A 19078-nucleotide genomic window follows, 5' to 3' on the forward strand; every position below is an offset into this window, starting at 1 on the left:
CTAAACGTTCCAGATGCTTGATTCACCGTGACATAATCGTTTAATGCTGAGCTCTGATTCTTCCTGATTCTGTCTGTCACTGGATCTCAGAGCCTCTGGTAAAAATCCAGGTCTCACTCACTCGTTGGCAGAAACAGAAAACTTTACACTAATGCTGCACAGCGCTTCTCATGCACAAAATGAATGATGTGTCACTTTTGTCAGTAACAAAAGGTTTGCAGCTCTAATACAGAAACATGCAGAGTAGTGTATTTCCGTCTGGCTCAGTGGGTAATTAAGTTGTGCGGTTTAGTGGATGATTGAAGATTGAAGTGATGGTGGTGTTGGTTTGATATTCAAAGAAGTGGGAGGTGGGTGTCTGGAGAAAGAAGTGGGAGTTAAAGGAAGGAGTAAGTGAGTTGCGCTGTAACATGCCGAAGCTTCCCTGAGGATACTTCCCACACACCGAGGATATAAAACACTGAGGCTTAAGGTGATCGAATCACTCCACACAAAAACTCAGCTGGAGGTAACTATAAATATTGAGCAGCATTTTAAATAATAGAACTAATGCATAGCAATTAAAGCACCCTTCAAGATAAAATGAATGAAGGCGGGACTTCCCAACGTTCATGGGGAAAGCTTCACGTGGGCTCGCTCCACTGATGCTGCCCAGAAGAAGCCACTGAGCCAAGAAAGTGGAGACTTTCCTCAACAGACAACTATTATTTACTGTTAGCACACACACACACACACACACACACACACAGCAGAGGACCAGGCACTCAGCCAGCGCAGTAATCGTCCTGTTATTTATTTGTTGTGTGGACACGAAGGAGCCAGCTGAAGCAGAGAGAAGAGAGGCCCACAGAAATGAATGGAGTCAGGATTTTACCACCTCCTCAACACTGAATCACATCAGGAAAAGACCAGAGTTACATCACCTGTGTGTGTGTGTGTGTGTGTGTGTGTGTGTGTGTGTGTGTGTGTGTGTGTGTGTGTGTGTGTGTGTGTGTGTGTGTGTGACAGGATGACAGCAGGTGGGAGTGCTGTGAGGAGATATCAGAGCCAAGCGACTTTGCTTTCTGCCATGTTTAACGATGCCTTATCTCCACTTTCCTCTATCTCACCCACGCCCATCAGACCACCACTCTGATTGGTCTGCTGAAGACTGCTCGTCTCCTACGGTTGGTTCGTGTAGCCCGAAAACTGGATCGCTACTCAGAGTACGGTGCGGCTGTCCTCTTTCTTCTCATGTGCACCTTCGCCCTCATCGCTCACTGGCTGGCCTGCATCTGGTACAACGCCATAAACTGATGATTCACATAAGATTCAAACTGTCTGTGAGTGCAGAATCCATACAGCAGAGATACTTTTTTCCTCCTATTGATGACCCTGATGCAAAATTCATGCAAAATTTGAAGGATGGGCTGTGAGTATGGAACTGGTATTCTACGACTGATATAAAAGTCATACAACAAAATATTTCTATTGTAAAAGTGCAGTGATCAAATTAGAGTGCAGTTGAGTAGATGTTTAGACGTGATTACGGATGGTAACAGCTTTTAAAAGCCAACAGAGCCTTTTCTCTGCAGGATGCTACCGATTCCTCACATTGCACTGGTTTGATCTTGTTCTGCTTCTCCCCCATCTGCTCCACAGTTTGGCAGCTGTAGTGGGTTTTTGTTTTAGTCATAGCTGTGTCCTCAATGATCTGTCAGAGCTTGTCTTGCATAAAAAATTGCTGGTTGATTGAAAGGTGATGGCAGGAAGGCAGCAGCGTGCTGACGAGCTGTGTAGCTGATTCCTGCTGCACCATGATGCTTCCTCCTCCAGACTAACCAACCTCTGCACACACTTTGGGTGCATTTTTTCAGTTTGGCATGGAATATAATGTTTGCTGTCACAGTAAATGAAATGAAACTTGCTCCAAGATGATATTTGGAGCTCTTCTATGCCCACGTGGTACGTTCCTGAGCAGATTTGTGTTGTGGATCTTCACTGCAGAGCTGGCTTTCAGTCCACACTTTCTCAGGAAGCAAGACAGTGTTTGCTAAGAGAGTACCTTCTCACTTTCAGCAGCAAACTGGCACCAGTGCAAGTTACAGGGCTGACTTTTGGATAATTAGCATTTGTTTTGAATAACTTAAACTACAGTCGTGTGAGATAGAAAGCTTTGACGGGACTCTGTCCCATGTGCCTGTGCTCTCCTGTGTTTCCACAGTGAGCCCTCGTGGCTTTTGTGTGTTTGTTTCTGAACTGCGAGTTACTTTCCCCAGTTCTGTAATAGATGCTCAACTTTACTTTTCACCATCTATTGCCCATCCTGTTTGGATCCACACTCTGCACAGCTCACCTTGAATGTGAGGCCTGTGGAGTCTGAAATGCAGCTCGTGTTAACACACATGTGAGTGCGCCGAAACGACCGCAGTTATAAAGGCCGCTGCACTTTCTGATGATCCATTAATCAGGTGCACCTGGCTCCTAATTAGCCCAAACAGCCACATCAACCAGCACAACATCGGCATCTTCCAAAATGATCATTGCCAGCAGAGCAGGTGTCAGATTAGCAGCAACCACTGAGGGAAAGTGCACTGCAATTTTGAGTTTTTCACATTAGAAGATGAATATTTATCAATTGTATACTCCAACCACAGCACTCTCATTTTTCATCTCTGCTGTATGAAACTGATACAAAAGTAAAGTGAATGTTGTCATGCTGTATCGTCACATTTTGTAATGCTGTTTATTTTTTACCAGGTATGCAATCGGTAGCGTAGAGCGGAACGGTTCAATCGGCTGGCTCCACACTCTGGGCGACCAGTTAGGGAAACACTTCAATGGTTCCATACCAGGTACTAATAATCACATAATATAATAAATAAACTGGTGGCACACGAGTAATCTTAGTGTAAAATTAGTGTTGTTTCTTAAATTTGTAAACTCTGTAACATATTGCATTATTGAAATAGTTTAGTGTGTGTAAACATACCACAGCAGACCCAATGACTGTGCACAGCACCCCGCCGCAGCCACACACATCGACAGTGGTGCGAGCACAGACTTTAAGCCGGCGAGGTGTGATTGCGGATGCCGCTCAGGTGCGTCCACCTCCTCTGCAGCGGCACTGCAGACCACGCCCACCACAGTCTGTTACTGTTACTGTCTTGGAGCAACTGAAACCCACATCATTTCCTCAGGGATTAATAAAGTGTTCTGATTCTGATGATCTTACCTGTAATGGGAGCTCAGTTCTGTGCAAATGACCAATAATAACTCAGTCCTCCTGTTACATTCTGCTAAATGAATATCATGTGAGTATTAGTTTAGGTTCCAGTGTCAGCTTCCTGGACCATGTCACCAGGAAAGAACAGAAAATAAAAGAGTTGACCTCCAGATGATTTGTAACCTCTCCACACCAGGTTCAGGACCTTCCATCAAAGACAAGTATGTGACAGCGCTGTACTTCACCTTCAGCAGTCTGACCAGCGTGGGATTCGGAAACGTGTCCCCCAACACCAACTCTGAGAAGATCTTCTCCATCTGCGTCATGCTCATCGGATGTAAGTCATGTACAAGTAGCTGTTTAAAGCCTTTAGACCAGAATAAAGGAAATTTGGAACAAATATGAACACCACTAATAAAATGTAGTTCATTGCTATTAATCGGTAACAAACCTACGACAGCAGAAGTAGCATTCATAGGGCAGTCTATTTTTAAAAAGTGTATTTCACCGACATCAGAGACGAGGAAGCCCTCACCCTGCGTCATTATAGAGAAAGAAGTCTGGAGTGCTTCCTGGTTCTGTTATTTTACTTTGAAAGTAGTGAGCGTGATTGGATTTTTTAATGAAACCAAATCCCAGAATAACAAGCAGAATGAGTCTAGTCTTGATAATTTACTCTTAATAACATTTGAATGTAGCTAAATATGCAAACACTTGTATATACAACCCTACTGATTGTGTGTTTCCATGCAGCAGCTACAAATCCTGTTCAGGTTTGTATAACCAAAGTAAAGAGGGACTAAATGAAACACTCGTAGCTGATGAAGAAGGTCACTTTGTTTCTTTTTTATTATTGGGGGCTGCGTTCCTCCTCCACACAGTTTGGCACTTCCTTGGCTGGAAAATGACCCGAGGCTTGTAAAATGTCCATTATTTAAGGACAGTCTTCTGTAGGATGTGTGCTATGAAATCACAATGACCACTGCAAAATTTAAAGCCAGAGATGGGTCGCGTTCACTCTGACACACACACATGCAGACATTTGAATACACACTTTACACACAGCGTTTTTCAGTGGTTGATGTAGACAGTGATGGGAGCTGACAGAGGTGGGGAGGTTAGCAGGACCCAACATGACAAACAGAACAAAGCAAAGACTCTCATGAAGGATACGAGACAAACTCTCTGTCCTCTGCAGCCAAAGCCCTTTGAGATGAGTCAACTTCCTGCTGCAAGATCGTGGTCAGGGGTCAAAGGAGGGGGGGGGAGGGGGGGGGGCATGTTTTGATTGTTTTTTTTACTTTGAATACAAAGTCTGCAAATGATCTGAATGTGCTACAGTCATCTGGCTTAGTGAATGACATTATACATAATGACAGGTGGAGTAAGACTGGCTATGATTTGTGGGGCGCTCCTGCCAACAGTGGGTACGTGAGCATCAGAACTGGACCATAGAACAGTTAAACAAGGTGAAACATATTTTCTTCTACATCATGTGGATTGCCAGGTGTGTGAGGGTTGCACCTGGCACCAGGATGCACTATGGGAAGAAGGCGAGCTGGCAGAGGCTTTGGGCAATGTCCTGCCGGGAAACCTTGGGTTTGGGTGGATGTTTGGTCCTGTCATCCATGTGGCTGTTACTTTGGCACCTACCTAACCATTGTTGCAGACCACGTACACCCTTTCATGGAAACGGCATTCCCTGATGGCTGTGGCCTCTTTCAGCAGGATGATGCATCCTGTCACAAAGCAAAACTTTTTTAGAACAACAAGAAGTGCGATCCATGGAGGCCCCACCTCACAACTTCCAGGACTTAAAGTTTTCAGTGCTTGAGTAAATGAAACCCTGTACAAGTCTCATCACTGTATGAATGCTGCTTTAGCTCCATACTGTCTGTTAATGGATATGTTTTTTCTCACTGCTCCCATCTCCAGCCCTCATGTACGCCAGTATCTTTGGGAATGTCTCAGCCATCATCCAGCGGCTGTACTCCGGGACGGCCCGCTACCACACCCAGATGCTGAGAGTCAGGGAGTTCATCCGCTTCCACCAGATCCCCAACCCACTCAGGCAGAGGTTGGAGGAGTACTTCCAGCATGCCTGGTCCTACACCAATGGCATCGACATGAACGCTGTGAGTACTGGTCCTCACACACCCAAACCCTGGGAGGGTACACTCAGTCTTGTGTGTGAATACACACAGCGTTTGAGCCTGCGTTGTATGCTAATGGGACGATTAGAAAACGTTGTCTCAGCGCGCATGCTTTGATACCATCAGAGAAAATAAGAATGCTGCGTATACACACGGGACACAAGAAGGGCTGCGAGGAAGCTTTGCAACATTCATGGATTCCTGTCAGTTTGGTCACATGCATGAAGCCTAATCTGCACACGCACGTGTTCATCACGTTGTGCTGCCAGATGTATTTTACACATATTAAAGCGTGAGAGGAGAGATGTTCATTTTAATGTGTTTTACCACCAGAGTAGGAGAATGCACTTTGAAACAAGCTGGAGCTTTGACACCCACGGGCACAGTGAGTCACATGTGTCAGTGAACACAAACGCAGCACTTCAAACATGTGTGCTGTACATAGCCCACCTCAGCCTGAACCTGTGAGTGTATTGGTTCACATGTTGCTCTGTCTGTAGCAGTGTCACGAGGGGTTTCTGACCTAAAAGTGACACTGGGGGGAAACAGTGGTGCAGCCGTACAGGGACATCTGCTGATGCAGCTCTTTAATATAGTGTTTAAGTAAGTGCACGTCATCTTTAATGTTACTTTCTGCATGCTGTGTGTGGTTTAACCAAAAAACTATAGAAGTTTAAAAGTCGCCTTTGCACTGTCTACAGACTGTAAGCTCATAAATATATCTGCTCATAACTTCATTAGGTATTTTCCAGCATCTAAATTTATTGTAGAACTTACCAGTCGGAGCCCAATCAGCAGCCCATCGTTGGCTGTGTAGTCGTGGACGAGCACAGAGGAGCTCTGTTTGGGTGCAAACATAACGCTCCATCAGTGAAATGCTGTTTCATTTCAGTGTAATGAGTAAGTCAGTGAAGTAGAGAGGAATCAGGTTTGCTTATCACCCTGCTCGGCTCCTTTCTTCTCCCCACATCGTGTTACTCTCTTGAAGGCCCGGTGAAGTAGGCCGGATTTGAGCTTGTTTACCGTAGTCATTATTATGATTGTGTGGAGCAGACCTTGTCAGTCTGCCTCCACATTTAATCAGCTGTGACCTCTTTCATTCACGAAGATGGGCGAGAATAACAACGCAGCTCTGATGTGAAGCTGAAAGCTGCAGGAGCTCTGAGATCAAAGTGGGAGGAAGGAGAAAGAAACGAGTCTGTGCTCACTCTGTGCTATTTCAATTTAAACAACGTGTCCAAGACCAACGTTAATCAGGGAGAAGCAGCTCTGTTTTGATGAAGTTGTTTCTTTTGCCGGTGGATAAGCAGGTTTAGGGCGCAGTCGTTTTTCACACGGGGCCAGGTAGGTTTGGATAAATGAAATCCTCTTTTAGAAACGACATGTTGCATTTATTTGGGTTGTCTTTGTCTCATATTTAAACTTGCTCTGTTCATTCAAGTGTGACAAACACACAGGAAGAAAAATCTAAGAAATCAGAAAATAGCAAATGACTAAATCACTGAGCACCTCTCATATTTTCAGTTTGGCTTCTTTTAGTTTGCTGCTTACATTATGAGAATTATTTGCATCGAAATACATTTTTTATGTGACTGAGAGAGAATCGTATCCATATTATTACCCCCTCGCCCTCTGTGGCAAGAGGATATAAATAAATGATAAAGAATAAATACAAAGATATTCATGAAGGCAGACCTGCCCTATGATATCCTGCTTTAGTATCCTGTGTTCCTACTGTAGAATACGTTCGTTAATAACAGATGGGACACGATTTTTTACAATGCTAATTAAGAAAGTTCCAAAAAAAGATATGAGGCCTATGAAGCAGTCTTTTTTGCTGGCTGCTGTTTAAAATCCATCCCTCCATCCACAGGGTGGGAGGGGCTCTTTAACATCCTCAGGGTGGGAGGGGCTATTTAACATTTAGATCAGATTCTATAATAAAGTGAGCCTTTCCAACTGTATGAAGGAGGAAAGAACAGTAATATTTACTTATTGTGAAACTTCAGATCTTTCCTTCTTCAGTCACTCTCTTTCCTTATTTCATTTGGTGGTACTCTGTTAATGCTCACCTACTGCATGGTCACCAAAACTGAAAGAGACTTGCCAGCCACAGTTGTTTGTGTTTGCTCGTGGAGTTTGCTTCTACTTCCTTTAGCAAAACTTTTGAAATATTTATTCTCGTTCAATCACAACTCATTGACTAGACTCTCAGATGCCACAGCCACAAATTATGTGTGGCTCTCCTATTCTGTCATGAGAGGTAGCCCACTCATTTTTGTATAAACACAACTGTCTGTCACTCCTCCAGCTCGGCCATGCCTCAACTTCCAAGTTGCAGCCAAATAGTGTTAAATGGCCTCTTAGTTTATACTTTTTTATGTAAAGGAGAATTTGTAAGGAGTCTGTCATGGTTACGTGGTCAAACAAATATGAATCTCTGGCTCTCTTCCACAGATGGTCTTTCATCCTGTCTTCTTTCTTTCCCCCCAACCAATCACAGCAGATGGCCCCGCCCCTCCCTGAGCCTGGTTCTGTCGGAGGTTTCTTCCTGTTAAAAGGGAGTTTTTCCTTCCCACTGTCGCCAAAGTGCTTGCTCATAGGGGGTCATATGATTGTTGGGTTTTTCTCTGTATGTATTATTGTAGGGTCTACCTTACAATATAAAGCGCCGTGAGACGACTGTTGTTGTGATTTGGCGCTGTATGAATAAAACTGAATTGAACTGAAATGACCTCAGGTAAAAGTGATCCACAAATAGTGACGTAGTAGCTGTTAGACACAAAATAACACAGATGCTTAGCAACCTTGCTTTTATATAGCATGAGCCAGTTGGCAGCCGGTTGAATCAAGTGCCTACTGCAAATAGACATGTGACAGATCAGTGAGGATTGATTGCAAAATGTTGCCAATCTCTCTGCATTTACAAATTGTACAGCAATTATTTGCAAACCTTCACCAATCTGAGTGATTGCAGTTGAGTTGGATTTCAATTGTTTGGATACCCAGGTTGGCAACTGGCTGTAGTTGCCAAAGGAAGCAGTTTACTAATCGCATGTTTGATAAGGCAGACAGAATAGAGGTCATCAGTGCAGAGAAGTGAGTGTTCTCAAAGATCACACCATTGCTCTGCGGTCATAAACACCAGTGCAGCAGTGCTTTGTGCTAAATGCTAACATATCCTAATTTAGCAAGTCTGCAGGCTAACATTTGTTAATTAGCACTAAATAAAAACTACAGCTGAGCCTGATGGAAATGTCAGTCTTTGTAACAGCTACCTGGGTATAAACAGATCACAACTGCTAATTATTATTATTAATCATAAAAATGATCACAAATGTCATCCATTTCATTTTTCAGTTACTCAGTAGGAGCCATATACACGCAACACAGAGCACCACCCACTTGTTGAATATTAAACATCTGCATGCTTTATAGATGCACGAGAACTGGAGGTATCATTTCTGTTGTGTTCCTGATGCTGTAATAGTTTCAGGTTGATTTTCTCTCTGCACACTGAAACACTGAGTTTAGGCTCCAGGCTGCTACTCTCTGCCCTGCCTATTCTCAGGAGGTTAATGCTTATTGAAGGCAGCCTCAGAGAGCAAGTGGAAACGTACCTCCACTGCTGATGCAGATGATGTAATCCGCCTTTGTGTTTATATTCTCTATTGTGCATAGATAAGGTATTTGGGGTCTTTGAGGACAGAGGCCTTTGTACTCTGTAACTTTGAATAGAAAAATTTCACTTTTTCCTATATGGGGAGTTGTTTTCAGCAAAAAAGAGGCCACAAACTATATCACAACAACAAACAGAGCCTTGAAACAGTTAAGAGGGTTTGTGTGTGGTAAAGCTCCCTGAAATGTGATAAAAGATAGAAAGAGGTTACAAACAGGGCTGCTTAGCAAATCTTTATTGGGAAATAAAAAGAGAGTCAGATGAGGATGGGGAGAAATGGGCAGCGGGAGATAAAGAGGGAGCCCAGCGAAGGCTGAAATGAAGAGCGGAGCTTGAAATGGATGAAAGTGAGAGAAATGGTGAGGGAGAAAAGCAGTGTGGGTGTTCTAGGTGCAGTTCAGCTCTGTGAACTCAGCCAGGGAGCTACAAGAGAAGCCCAGAGTCTGCTGCTCAAAAAGAGCCTTCCACGCTCGCAGTGAACTCATTAAAATTTCACCAATTCTTCATATTAATTACACTCTGTGGGCCTGCTGACTCTGTTCCGATATGCCCGCTGAAATATAGTTTGAAATCATCTGCACTGTAGTTCAAAAAAAAGAGGAAAGAAAATCAGTGCAGAGGCCCTTCCTCAATCAGTGCTGCTCACGCTCGTCTGATACGCAGAGCTTAAAATTGTGAGGGATTCAGTTCAAGCTGTGATGTCTCTGAGGCTTTAAACCAATATCTGATAAATGTATAGATAGTTTAGTTTTGCCGTGTTCATTTGTGGAGTGGTGTAATAACAGTAAAAGGCTAATGCCCCATGAGTGTTTCCCACTAGGGATGAAGGTGATAAAGACAGTAAAGGCTCCTCTTTTTATTATTCCTTTAAAGGATTCCATAATCTGTGACATTTATGTGACCTTTGCTTTATGTTCTGAACTTGACATATCATTCAGTCGCTGCTAATAGCGTCTATCATAACCTCGTGCTCGTCCTTCCTGTCTCCCACCTCTTCTCTCTTCTTCTCTTGCCTTCTCCTTTCTTCCTCCTTCTATTTTACCTTCCTTTCGGTCTTTATTTTGCATCTTTTTATCGTCTACTTTCATTCACCTCTTTATTTTCCTCGTGTCTCCCTGCTTCTTCTCCCCAGGTGCTGAAAGGTTTCCCTGAGTGTCTCCAGGCTGATATCTGCCTCCATCTTAACCGGACGTTGCTGCAGAACTGTAAGGCTTTTAAAGGCTCCACGAAGGGCTGCCTCAGAGCGCTGGCCATGAAGTTCAAGACCACCCACGCACCCCCGGGTGATACGCTGGTCCACGCTGGCGATGTCCTGACTGCCCTCTACTTCATATCCAGGGGATCCATAGAGATACTGAGAGGAGACGTGGTGGTAGCCATCTTGGGTAAATTAATGAGGATATTCATGCTTTCACTCATATTTGTAGAGAGAGGCAGCGTGACAACAGAGATAGGACAATGTTTATTATGACCATAAACTACCCAGATCACACTTAAAAAAGTAATAACATTTCAAGCAATGTTTCACATTTGCAAGTGATGCAAGCCTAATTGTACACGTGATTAGGAAACGTGGATACATGGAATATCGAATATCTTCCATTCCAGCAGATCCCAAAGGTGCTCTGCTGGATTGAGATCTGGTGACTGTGGAGGTCATTTACAGCACAGTCAACTCTTCTTTGTGACGTCACACGTTACCCTGCTGGAAACAGACATCAGTAGATGGGCACACTTTGGTTACAGCGGATCAACATGGTCAGCATCAATAGTAAATCAAGCCAACACTACTGCATGACCAGCAGCAGTCTGAACCATTGATATAAGGCAGGACGGATCCATGTTTTCATGTTGTTCATACCAAAGGGTGACCTGTCGCAGCAGAAATCAAGACTCATCAGACCAGGCTTCATTTTTCTAAACTTCGATTGTCCAATTTTGGGGAGCGTGTAAAGTGTGGCTTCAGTTTGCTCTTCTTAGTCAACAGGAGCGACACCCCGTGTGGTCTTCTGCTGCTGTAGCCCTTCTGCCCTCTTCTGCTTCATGTTGTGCTTTCAGAGATGCTCCTCTGACTCACCCAGACGACATCCAATCGCTGGAAATGTTCTTTTGGCCCATTCTCTGTAAACCCTGGAATAGTGTGGCCAGGGGCGGATCTAGAAGGGTGGCATGGGGTGGCAACTGCCACCCTAAAATGATCCCTTGCCACCCCAAGTGCCACCCCAGTTTTGCATATGACAGTGTTGTTTATTAAAATAAGATAGCATTAACAGTTTGAGCGTAGTTACAGTCAAGAGTGAATATCAATGCTAAAACTGAATATATTGGATAGTGTCCCCCCCTGCACCATTAACAAATGGTTCAGCCCATTGCAGGACCGGCTTTTTTCTTGTTTTCAGTAGCAAGCGATGCTTATGATTGTGCCAGAGCACATTTTGAACAACACCATGGGAATTTCGGATTTTACACAGGTGTTTGGATGTTACACTCTGGAAATGGAAGGAAGGTGAGTGTTATTAACCCTCTGTGGTCCACGGACACGCTGCACCTCCAAATCACATGACTGATGTAAGCTGACATAGCAACAAGCTGCAGCCGCTGAGTCTCTATTTTAGCCCACATTGAAAGTTCGGACTTCAAAGTTTTTAAATTTTAATTACAGGCCAGTAAATCCAGAGTTGTGATAATATATATAAGCCAAGCTTTTTTCTAAATACTGTCGTCACGTTTTTGTGTGTGTTTTAAGCGTTTTCTAAGGACAGCGCGAAAACAGTAAAGAAAGGAAAAAAAGCCACCTCTTTCCTATCGGTGGAAAAATGCACCATGTCGACCAATTAAAAAAAAAGTCAACATGTGGGATTTGGTTGTTTAGGAAGAGGGAAGAGTTTTGGGAGTGACGGTAACGGCAGCGAGACAGAGCGAGCGGGTGAGAGAGAGAGAGAGAGAGAGCGAGCGAGAGAGTTTTTAGATGTGGGAGATTTGTGACGTTTAGTGTGGAGTGTATACTTAGTGTATTGTGCTGTCTTGTGTAGCTGTTCTGTTGTGTAGTCGTTTTGTTTTGTGTGTCAGTGAGGGCACTAATGAATGTCACTAAGGCACATTTGCAATGTAAACACTGTGACTAAGTAGAAAACCAGCGGAGTGATACACCTCCTGTTGTCAGGCCTGCAGGTTTATCCCTGCGCTGTTCTCCTCTGTCTCATGGTGGACAAACTTTGTTTTTACTGGCACACATCATTTGTGGGGCATCTTATTGCGAAATCTGATTGTTCTCTCATTTTAGTTTTAGTAATATTTTTAAATGGTTGTAGAAAATGAAAAAAACAGGTGTATTGGCTGCATTTTTAGATAAATAGTTGTATATGTTTACAAAATGTACAATTTATATTTGCATTTCAAGTTATAAAAATTTACTCAACATGTCTGTGGGTTTTTTTACAGTAAAAAATACTGCTAGGATTTAAGTTCTTTGTGTGATTTCAGATCAGTAATAGTATTATTAATAGTAATAGTAGTACTAATGCAGTATGTCAGTGAAAAAAAACAACTAAATTCATTTGAGCTGAAAAGAAACCAAACAAGGCAAGGGGAAAAAATTAAATGAAACAATCTGAGGGTGAAATACAAATGTAAACTCAAAAGGAGTCAAAAATGGTCGGTTGTATTTCAGACCTCAGTGGGTTGATCCAACAAATCATGAAAAATTAGGTTTAAACTTTTGTTCATGACAGTGCAGATTTCTGACATTTTGTGTAATTTAAGCTGTAACAATGTGATTGTTTTCTAACAAAAAACAGTGTGAAATTTAAGTTAGACTTGTGTTTGTAAATGAACCGCCCCATGTTGTGTAGCTTTCTGGAGTTTATACTTATTGGGCTACATATTTATTTATTATACAGGCTATACAGTACATAATATCAAAACTCACATGTTTTATGTAACTAAAGTGTGTAATTATGTGGGCTACTGACAATAATTAAGTTAGAGACTATATTTATATGAAAAACATGTATACTTACTGCATTTGAATCTTTTTTTTTTGCCTGTCCCATTTGGTTCTTTAGCCGTCAGAATTGTTGCATTTGAATCATTTTAATCATATGTAACCACCTGCATATTTGTTTGGGGGAGAAAAAAAGGTTTTGATTTTGCCACCCCATTTGATTTCTTTGCCACCCTCATGCCACCCTAAGAAAATTTCTCTAGATCCGCCCCTGAGTGTGGCAGTAGAAATACCGGCCCACCAACAACCATGTTGTCACATTCTGATGCTTGATCATGTCACTGCTACCATGTGACTGTCAGATTAGATGTTTACTTTAATGAGCAGGTGAACAGGTGTACTTAACAAAATGGCTAGAGAGTGTATATAATGATGTGTCTCCTTGGTAACTGTGAGGTCACAGGTGACTGAAATAGATAAAACAAGAGTTTTTAAGAGAAAACATTTCACCCTTTAATCTATAAAGATTGCAGTATTTACTGTGCTGGACAACACAGTAAATACTGAACAGCAGTTTTTTATCTGTTTCCTGAAGCTTTCACAGCCACATAAGCATGAGCTGGTTCTGCCATCTACTGGTGACAGCAGCACTGGTGTCATTAACATTTGTTGAGCCTGCTCCACATACATGACACAAGATGTAGAACAAGACACTGATCGGTTTTTTAAGTAACATACATGTAGGCGTGGAGTGTGTAGGCACGCATCACACATTTTTATTTCTTACCCTATAAAAATAATAAGTTAACTTCATGCACTCATTTGTAAATACAATCTGAAGTTACTGCAAAGGTATTACATTGAAACAAAATTAGAACAGATGTTTCCAGAGTCTGCTTTGGAAACAACAAACTTTATTTGCTATATTCACTGAGACTAACATTTAAAATATGATTTACACAGCTGACATTTAAGTTCAATAAAAGCTGTTCTTACAGCTCTACCTGATGTATCACAATGTTGCTTTGTTGACTGCTTGTATAAGATCAAACAATCAAATAAGTGCTTTTCTATTCTTTTCTCCCTTCCCAGGGAAGAACGACATCTTTGGCGAGCCCATTAACCTGTATCACCGACCCGGTAAATCCAATGCTGATGTGAGGGCTCTAACGTACTGCGACCTTCATAAGATTTTGAGAGAAGATGTTCTGGAGGTGCTGGACATGTATCCTGAGTTTGCAGATCACTTCTGGAACAACCTGGAAATCACTTTCAACCTCAGAGACGTGAGTTTCAAACTCATCCCTGAGCAGATGTCAATAAAATCTCATAAAAGAGTGGCACGGGTTCATAACCCAAATACATAAAGAATATCAGTGAATTCAAAGTTTATTTTCAAAATCTTTTCTTTTTTTGTATTGACAACAAACAAAGCTGATGGGTTTTTGCAGTTGTGGGATGGAAGTTGGTGTAATCACAAAAAGACAACAATGACTCTGAAATGAAACCCGCCCAAGTGTTTCAGCGCTGTTATTAATACCTAACATAAGTCCTACTTTTTTATTATTATTATTTTGTAAAACAAAAATGAGAAGATCCAACAAGATGAGCAGAACTTTGAGCTTCATTCACAGGAAGAAGCATTTATTTTTCTGTCTTTACTGTCCACAGCAGACAACAGAAGCATGGTTATTTTGTTGTTATACGCATCAAACTGTCAATAAAATCCACATAACAAATAAATCATTTTCAATGTATGGTTGAGCATAGGTGTAGGTGCTGTAGGAGTATGAATGGTGGACTGGTGACCTGTTCAGGGTGTGAACACTATGACTGCTGGACATTATTGAATTGGACAAGCGGTTAAGAAAGGGATGGGTAGCTGCTGCTGCTGATAGCTGGTGCAGCTACCTGATTTTTAGCTGCTTGCAAGTTACAATGTAGACAGTGCTGTCTGTTTCATTGTTGCTCGTACACAGGCAGAGCCTGGTTAAAAACAGCCTTTACATCCCTGGGCTTGTTCTGATTGTGAGTGAAATAATTCTGTACGGTGTGTCTTTACTTTGTCGACAAGCTGCTTTGAATTTGCAGCCATGTTTCTCCTTTTGTTGCCGTGAAAGCCGCAGCGCTGGCACGCCCTCGGTGCCTGCTGAGAAAGGAAATAGAGTACAGAACACGCGCGTACACACACACACTGCTTATTGATGCAACTCAGGAAATAAGTCTATTAATAACACAGCATTTTTTTAAGACTCTGAGCTAATAAGATACAGTGTGGTGTTGTGTCTGGTATCTTTCTTCCATCCATTACCGATATTGACTTATTTTCACTATTTTTACAAATCACATCCCACACTTCTCCTCAAAAGATAAATGATGAATGCTGTTTTATATTTCAGACTAACATGATCCCAGGTTCCCCCAGCAGTGACGACTCCAACTCTGGGGGGTTCAACAAATTAAGGAGACGTAAACTGTCATTCAGAAGACGCACAGAAAAAGGTAACCCGTCCTCCCTGGGTCTCATCAGTCAGTGTGTTTTACCGTTACATCAGAACACTCACTTATTCTGCTGAATGTTTACTCTGTGTATTATTCTGTACACGCCTCCCTTGGGCATTATTATTATTATTAGAAGCCAGTTTTCCTGTTTGTTTATGAACCCTGGTTACACAAACCAGTTAGATAAACTACAGGCATGTTGTAAATGTATAAGCGCCCGGGTGACAGGTCATTTTCTCCTTCTAAATTCAGACAAAGCTGAAATGATTGTGGCTGACTCTAAAAATCTCATGTGTTTAATTAGATCATGACTCTGGCTGACATTACCATGACTCCAGTAACACAGCGAGAAATCTTGGAGTTATTTTTAACCAGGATATGTCCTTTAACACACAGGACTGCTTTCTTTTATGTGTGCAATAGCTCTAAAATTAGAAACATTCTGTCTCAAAGTGACATTGAAAAGCTAGTTAATGCATTTATTACTTCAATGCTGGACCATTCCTTATTATCAGGCTGTTCTAAAAGCTCAAAAGCTGCAGTGACAGGACCAAAGAGGCCATCTTCTTCCCATACTGGCTCCTTTTCATTGGCTCCCTGTTAAAATCCTTCTTCTCACATAGATATTTTGAATAACCATACATTAAAGACCCCATAGTGTACCACGTTATAATAACAGAGCTCTCAGACAGACCGCAATCTAGAGTTTCTAAAAGTAGAATGGGAGGCTTCAAGTGTGCCGCTCCTCTGGAATCAGCTCCCAGTTTGGTTTCAGGAGATTCAAAATTAGGCCCTGACCCAGAACCATCCCTTACTTATTCTGTTATAGGTTCAGCTGCTGGGGGGCTTTCCACGATGATGAGTGTTTCTTCTCCGTTCAGTTCTTTTCGCTCCCCTGGTGTTGCACATCATTAACGTTTGTCTTCTCTCTCCCACAGTATCTGTTTCTTTCTGTCTCTCTTGTCTTTTCCCACATCAATCGTGGCTGTCCACGAGCCTGGCTCTGCCGGAGGTTTCTTCCTGTTAAAAGGGAGTTTTTCCTTCCCACTGTTACCAAGTGCTGCCCATAGTCTGATTGTTGGGTTTTCTCTCTACTATGTAGGATCTTTACCTTATAATAAAAGTGCCTTGAGGTGACTGCTGTTGTGAATTGGCACTTTATAGATTAGATTGAATTATTTTATCTGCTTGAATGGTCAAAGAAATACTATATTAATCTTCTTACTTCTGATCCAGCTAGACTGACCATCTTCTCCTTTTTGATCTATCCATCTATGCATCTGTCCAGATGATGCAGATGCTGGAGAAATAAAAAAGTCCCATAAGTCTGTGAGACGAAGACAGCGGGAGACGGCCCACAATCAAAAACAAGAGGAGGCGTCTAAGAGACCGTGGGGGGCACATCGAAGCTCAGTGTCCTCACATTCCAGTGGTGATGAGGTACGACTCCACACTACCACTGTGACTATTATACAGGATGGCACTGTAAAAACTGATGTGGATGTTCTGGTCCTGCTCCTCTTATAGGGGGAGGAGTCAGTAGTGACTGGTCTCGCCCCTCCGTCTGCAATGCAAGAGAATCCACACAAGCAAGTCCCACCCTTTACCGAGAACACCGAGGGTGATGGAGACCCCAAGCCTGGGAACACCTGCAATGCCCTGTCAGGTATGGTTACACAGAAGATACACTCATCCTTTCCCACTGCTTTGCACACTCACATACACACCCACTCCCCCCCTCTCCACCCTCATATAGGGGCATTCTCAGGTGTGTCCAACATCTTTAGTTTCTGGGGAGAGAGCCGGGGGAGTGGTCAGTACCAGGAGGTTCCCAGCTGCAGCCTTGCCTCCCCTCCGCCCCTCAACACACCACTGCACAGCTTGAGCCGACAGCAACGCAACCAGCTGGACACACGCCTGGACCTGCTGCAGAAACAGCTCAACAGGTACAACTAGCAGGGTTGGCCTGAGGCTTTTTTTCTTTTTTAACGCCTCTACGGAGAGCTTGTCCTCTCTCTGCTGCAGCAGCCCTGTAGCCTTTGGCTCAATGAGACTCTTTCTCAGGTCCAGTTGAGATCAAACGTTTGTACTCCTCTGTGCTGAGCTGTAGCTGCTGAGAGAGACTATATCTCCAGCTTAACGTTACATTGATGAATGCCTCTGCTGGATAGGGCGTGTAAAGGTGTACACGTGGGGGGACTCTGCTCATATGTGAAAACCTCTGTTAGACCTCAAAAAGTGTTGCTGAGTTTAAAATAGCAGCAGACTGGCTCCTAATTAGCCTGAGATAGGACAAAGAGGATGAGATGCAAACTTCTGCACGCGTCCCCCACACATTTATCTACATCTGCAGTGTGACTGTGCCCCAAGATGCTTGTTTGCTGAAAAGATAAAAGGAAACTCCTGTGGGGAAAAAGAATTGCTTTACTTTTAACAGACTAACAGCAGGATGGTAAGAGAAATGCACCGTTAGCAAAACAAAGTTTCAAAAAGTGCATCCGATACGACTCTTGCATAGGTACAGATGCAATCAGCAGTCTGGTCTGTTTTGTTTTTTAAACTTCCTCATTAACCATTTATTTTTACTGCTAACTTCCTTTCTTTTTGAAATTGACATTAATTATGGATCAAATTTAAAATGGACTTGATAGACTCTTAACAGCGGATCATCTCTTACACACTGTGAAGGTTAGAGAGTCGCATGTCAACGGACATCGGCGTGATCATGCAGCTGCTGCAGAGGCAGATGGCGCTGGTACCTCCAGCCTACAGCGCTGTTTCATCACCACCTCAGGTAATAACGCACACAGCGTATGGGACTTATGTCAAAGAATGAACCTCACTGTCGTGGTGGGTTACACTTCACGCTCACTAACAATATGATGTTTTCTTTTCAGGCCTCACCCTACCCAGGTCCCGGTCCAGGACCCGGTCCGGGAGATGGAGTGGTTCCTCCTGGTACACCTCTTGAGACAGACACACTGGCCTCTCTGTCACAGGTGAAAAACGTACTGGCAAATCTTACCCTGCTGATCTGTCAGTAACATGTTTGACGTTTAAGCATGTCTCTCAGTAGATACATTAAATCCCACAAACACTAAATAAATGCTTAATTTATTTATTTAGCATCTTGCATATGTTGTATATTTGGAGTTGAATCAGTTACCTCATCTGTGACACACCCCAATGTGTCCAAGTGAGTGGGAATCATTCTTCATTTCTTATAACGTGTCGTTCATTTTATCCCCTCACTGATTAGCCCTCCTGCTGTCTGCAGGAGTGTTTACAAGAAACAGTTGAAAGTTCAAGGCATTTATATCATTCTAATTGCAGACAGACCTTCCTCCTCCATATATAATATATACTGTGAAATCTAGCTTTCCCATAAAAATGTTGAAGCTTCAGATTCAACAGTGATGTGATGATGCTACCAAAATACAGTCTGTCCAGAATTTAAACTTCGATATGACGACACAATCTTGAAGTGCAGCATCAGTTGGCGTGATCACGTAAAGGATGGAGAGAGCAGACGGCCTCTTTAGCCAAACGATCTGATACCCCCGTGTTGATATTGTTCCTGGATCATCATAATTAAT

General features: G+C 42.7%; 1 protein-coding gene across 2 annotated transcripts in view; it reads left to right on the top strand.

Moving 5' to 3' along the window:
• The window catches only part of kcnh2b (potassium voltage-gated channel, subfamily H (eag-related), member 2b), a 113347-nt gene that overhangs the window by 86172 nt on the left and 8097 nt on the right, over window positions 1–19078 (top strand). For both annotated transcript variants that reach the window (XM_063484343.1, XM_063484344.1), the window contains 12 exons: window positions 1123–1277; window positions 2740–2834; window positions 3402–3542; window positions 5141–5340; window positions 10170–10422; window positions 14073–14266; window positions 15380–15482; window positions 16771–16922; window positions 17010–17148; window positions 17239–17428; window positions 18171–18276; window positions 18380–18481. In XM_063484343.1, the coding sequence (XP_063340413.1) occupies window positions 1123–1277; window positions 2740–2834; window positions 3402–3542; window positions 5141–5340; window positions 10170–10422; window positions 14073–14266; window positions 15380–15482; window positions 16771–16922; window positions 17010–17148; window positions 17239–17428; window positions 18171–18276; window positions 18380–18481 (1830 nt within the window). The remainder of the gene's footprint in view (window positions 1–1122; window positions 1278–2739; window positions 2835–3401; window positions 3543–5140; window positions 5341–10169; window positions 10423–14072; window positions 14267–15379; window positions 15483–16770; window positions 16923–17009; window positions 17149–17238; window positions 17429–18170; window positions 18277–18379; window positions 18482–19078) is intronic.

Source organism: Pelmatolapia mariae, linkage group LG9 (genome assembly GCF_036321145.2).
Source record: "Pelmatolapia mariae isolate MD_Pm_ZW linkage group LG9, Pm_UMD_F_2, whole genome shotgun sequence".
In the NCBI taxonomy this organism is placed as follows: domain Eukaryota; kingdom Metazoa; phylum Chordata; class Actinopteri; order Cichliformes; family Cichlidae; genus Pelmatolapia; species Pelmatolapia mariae.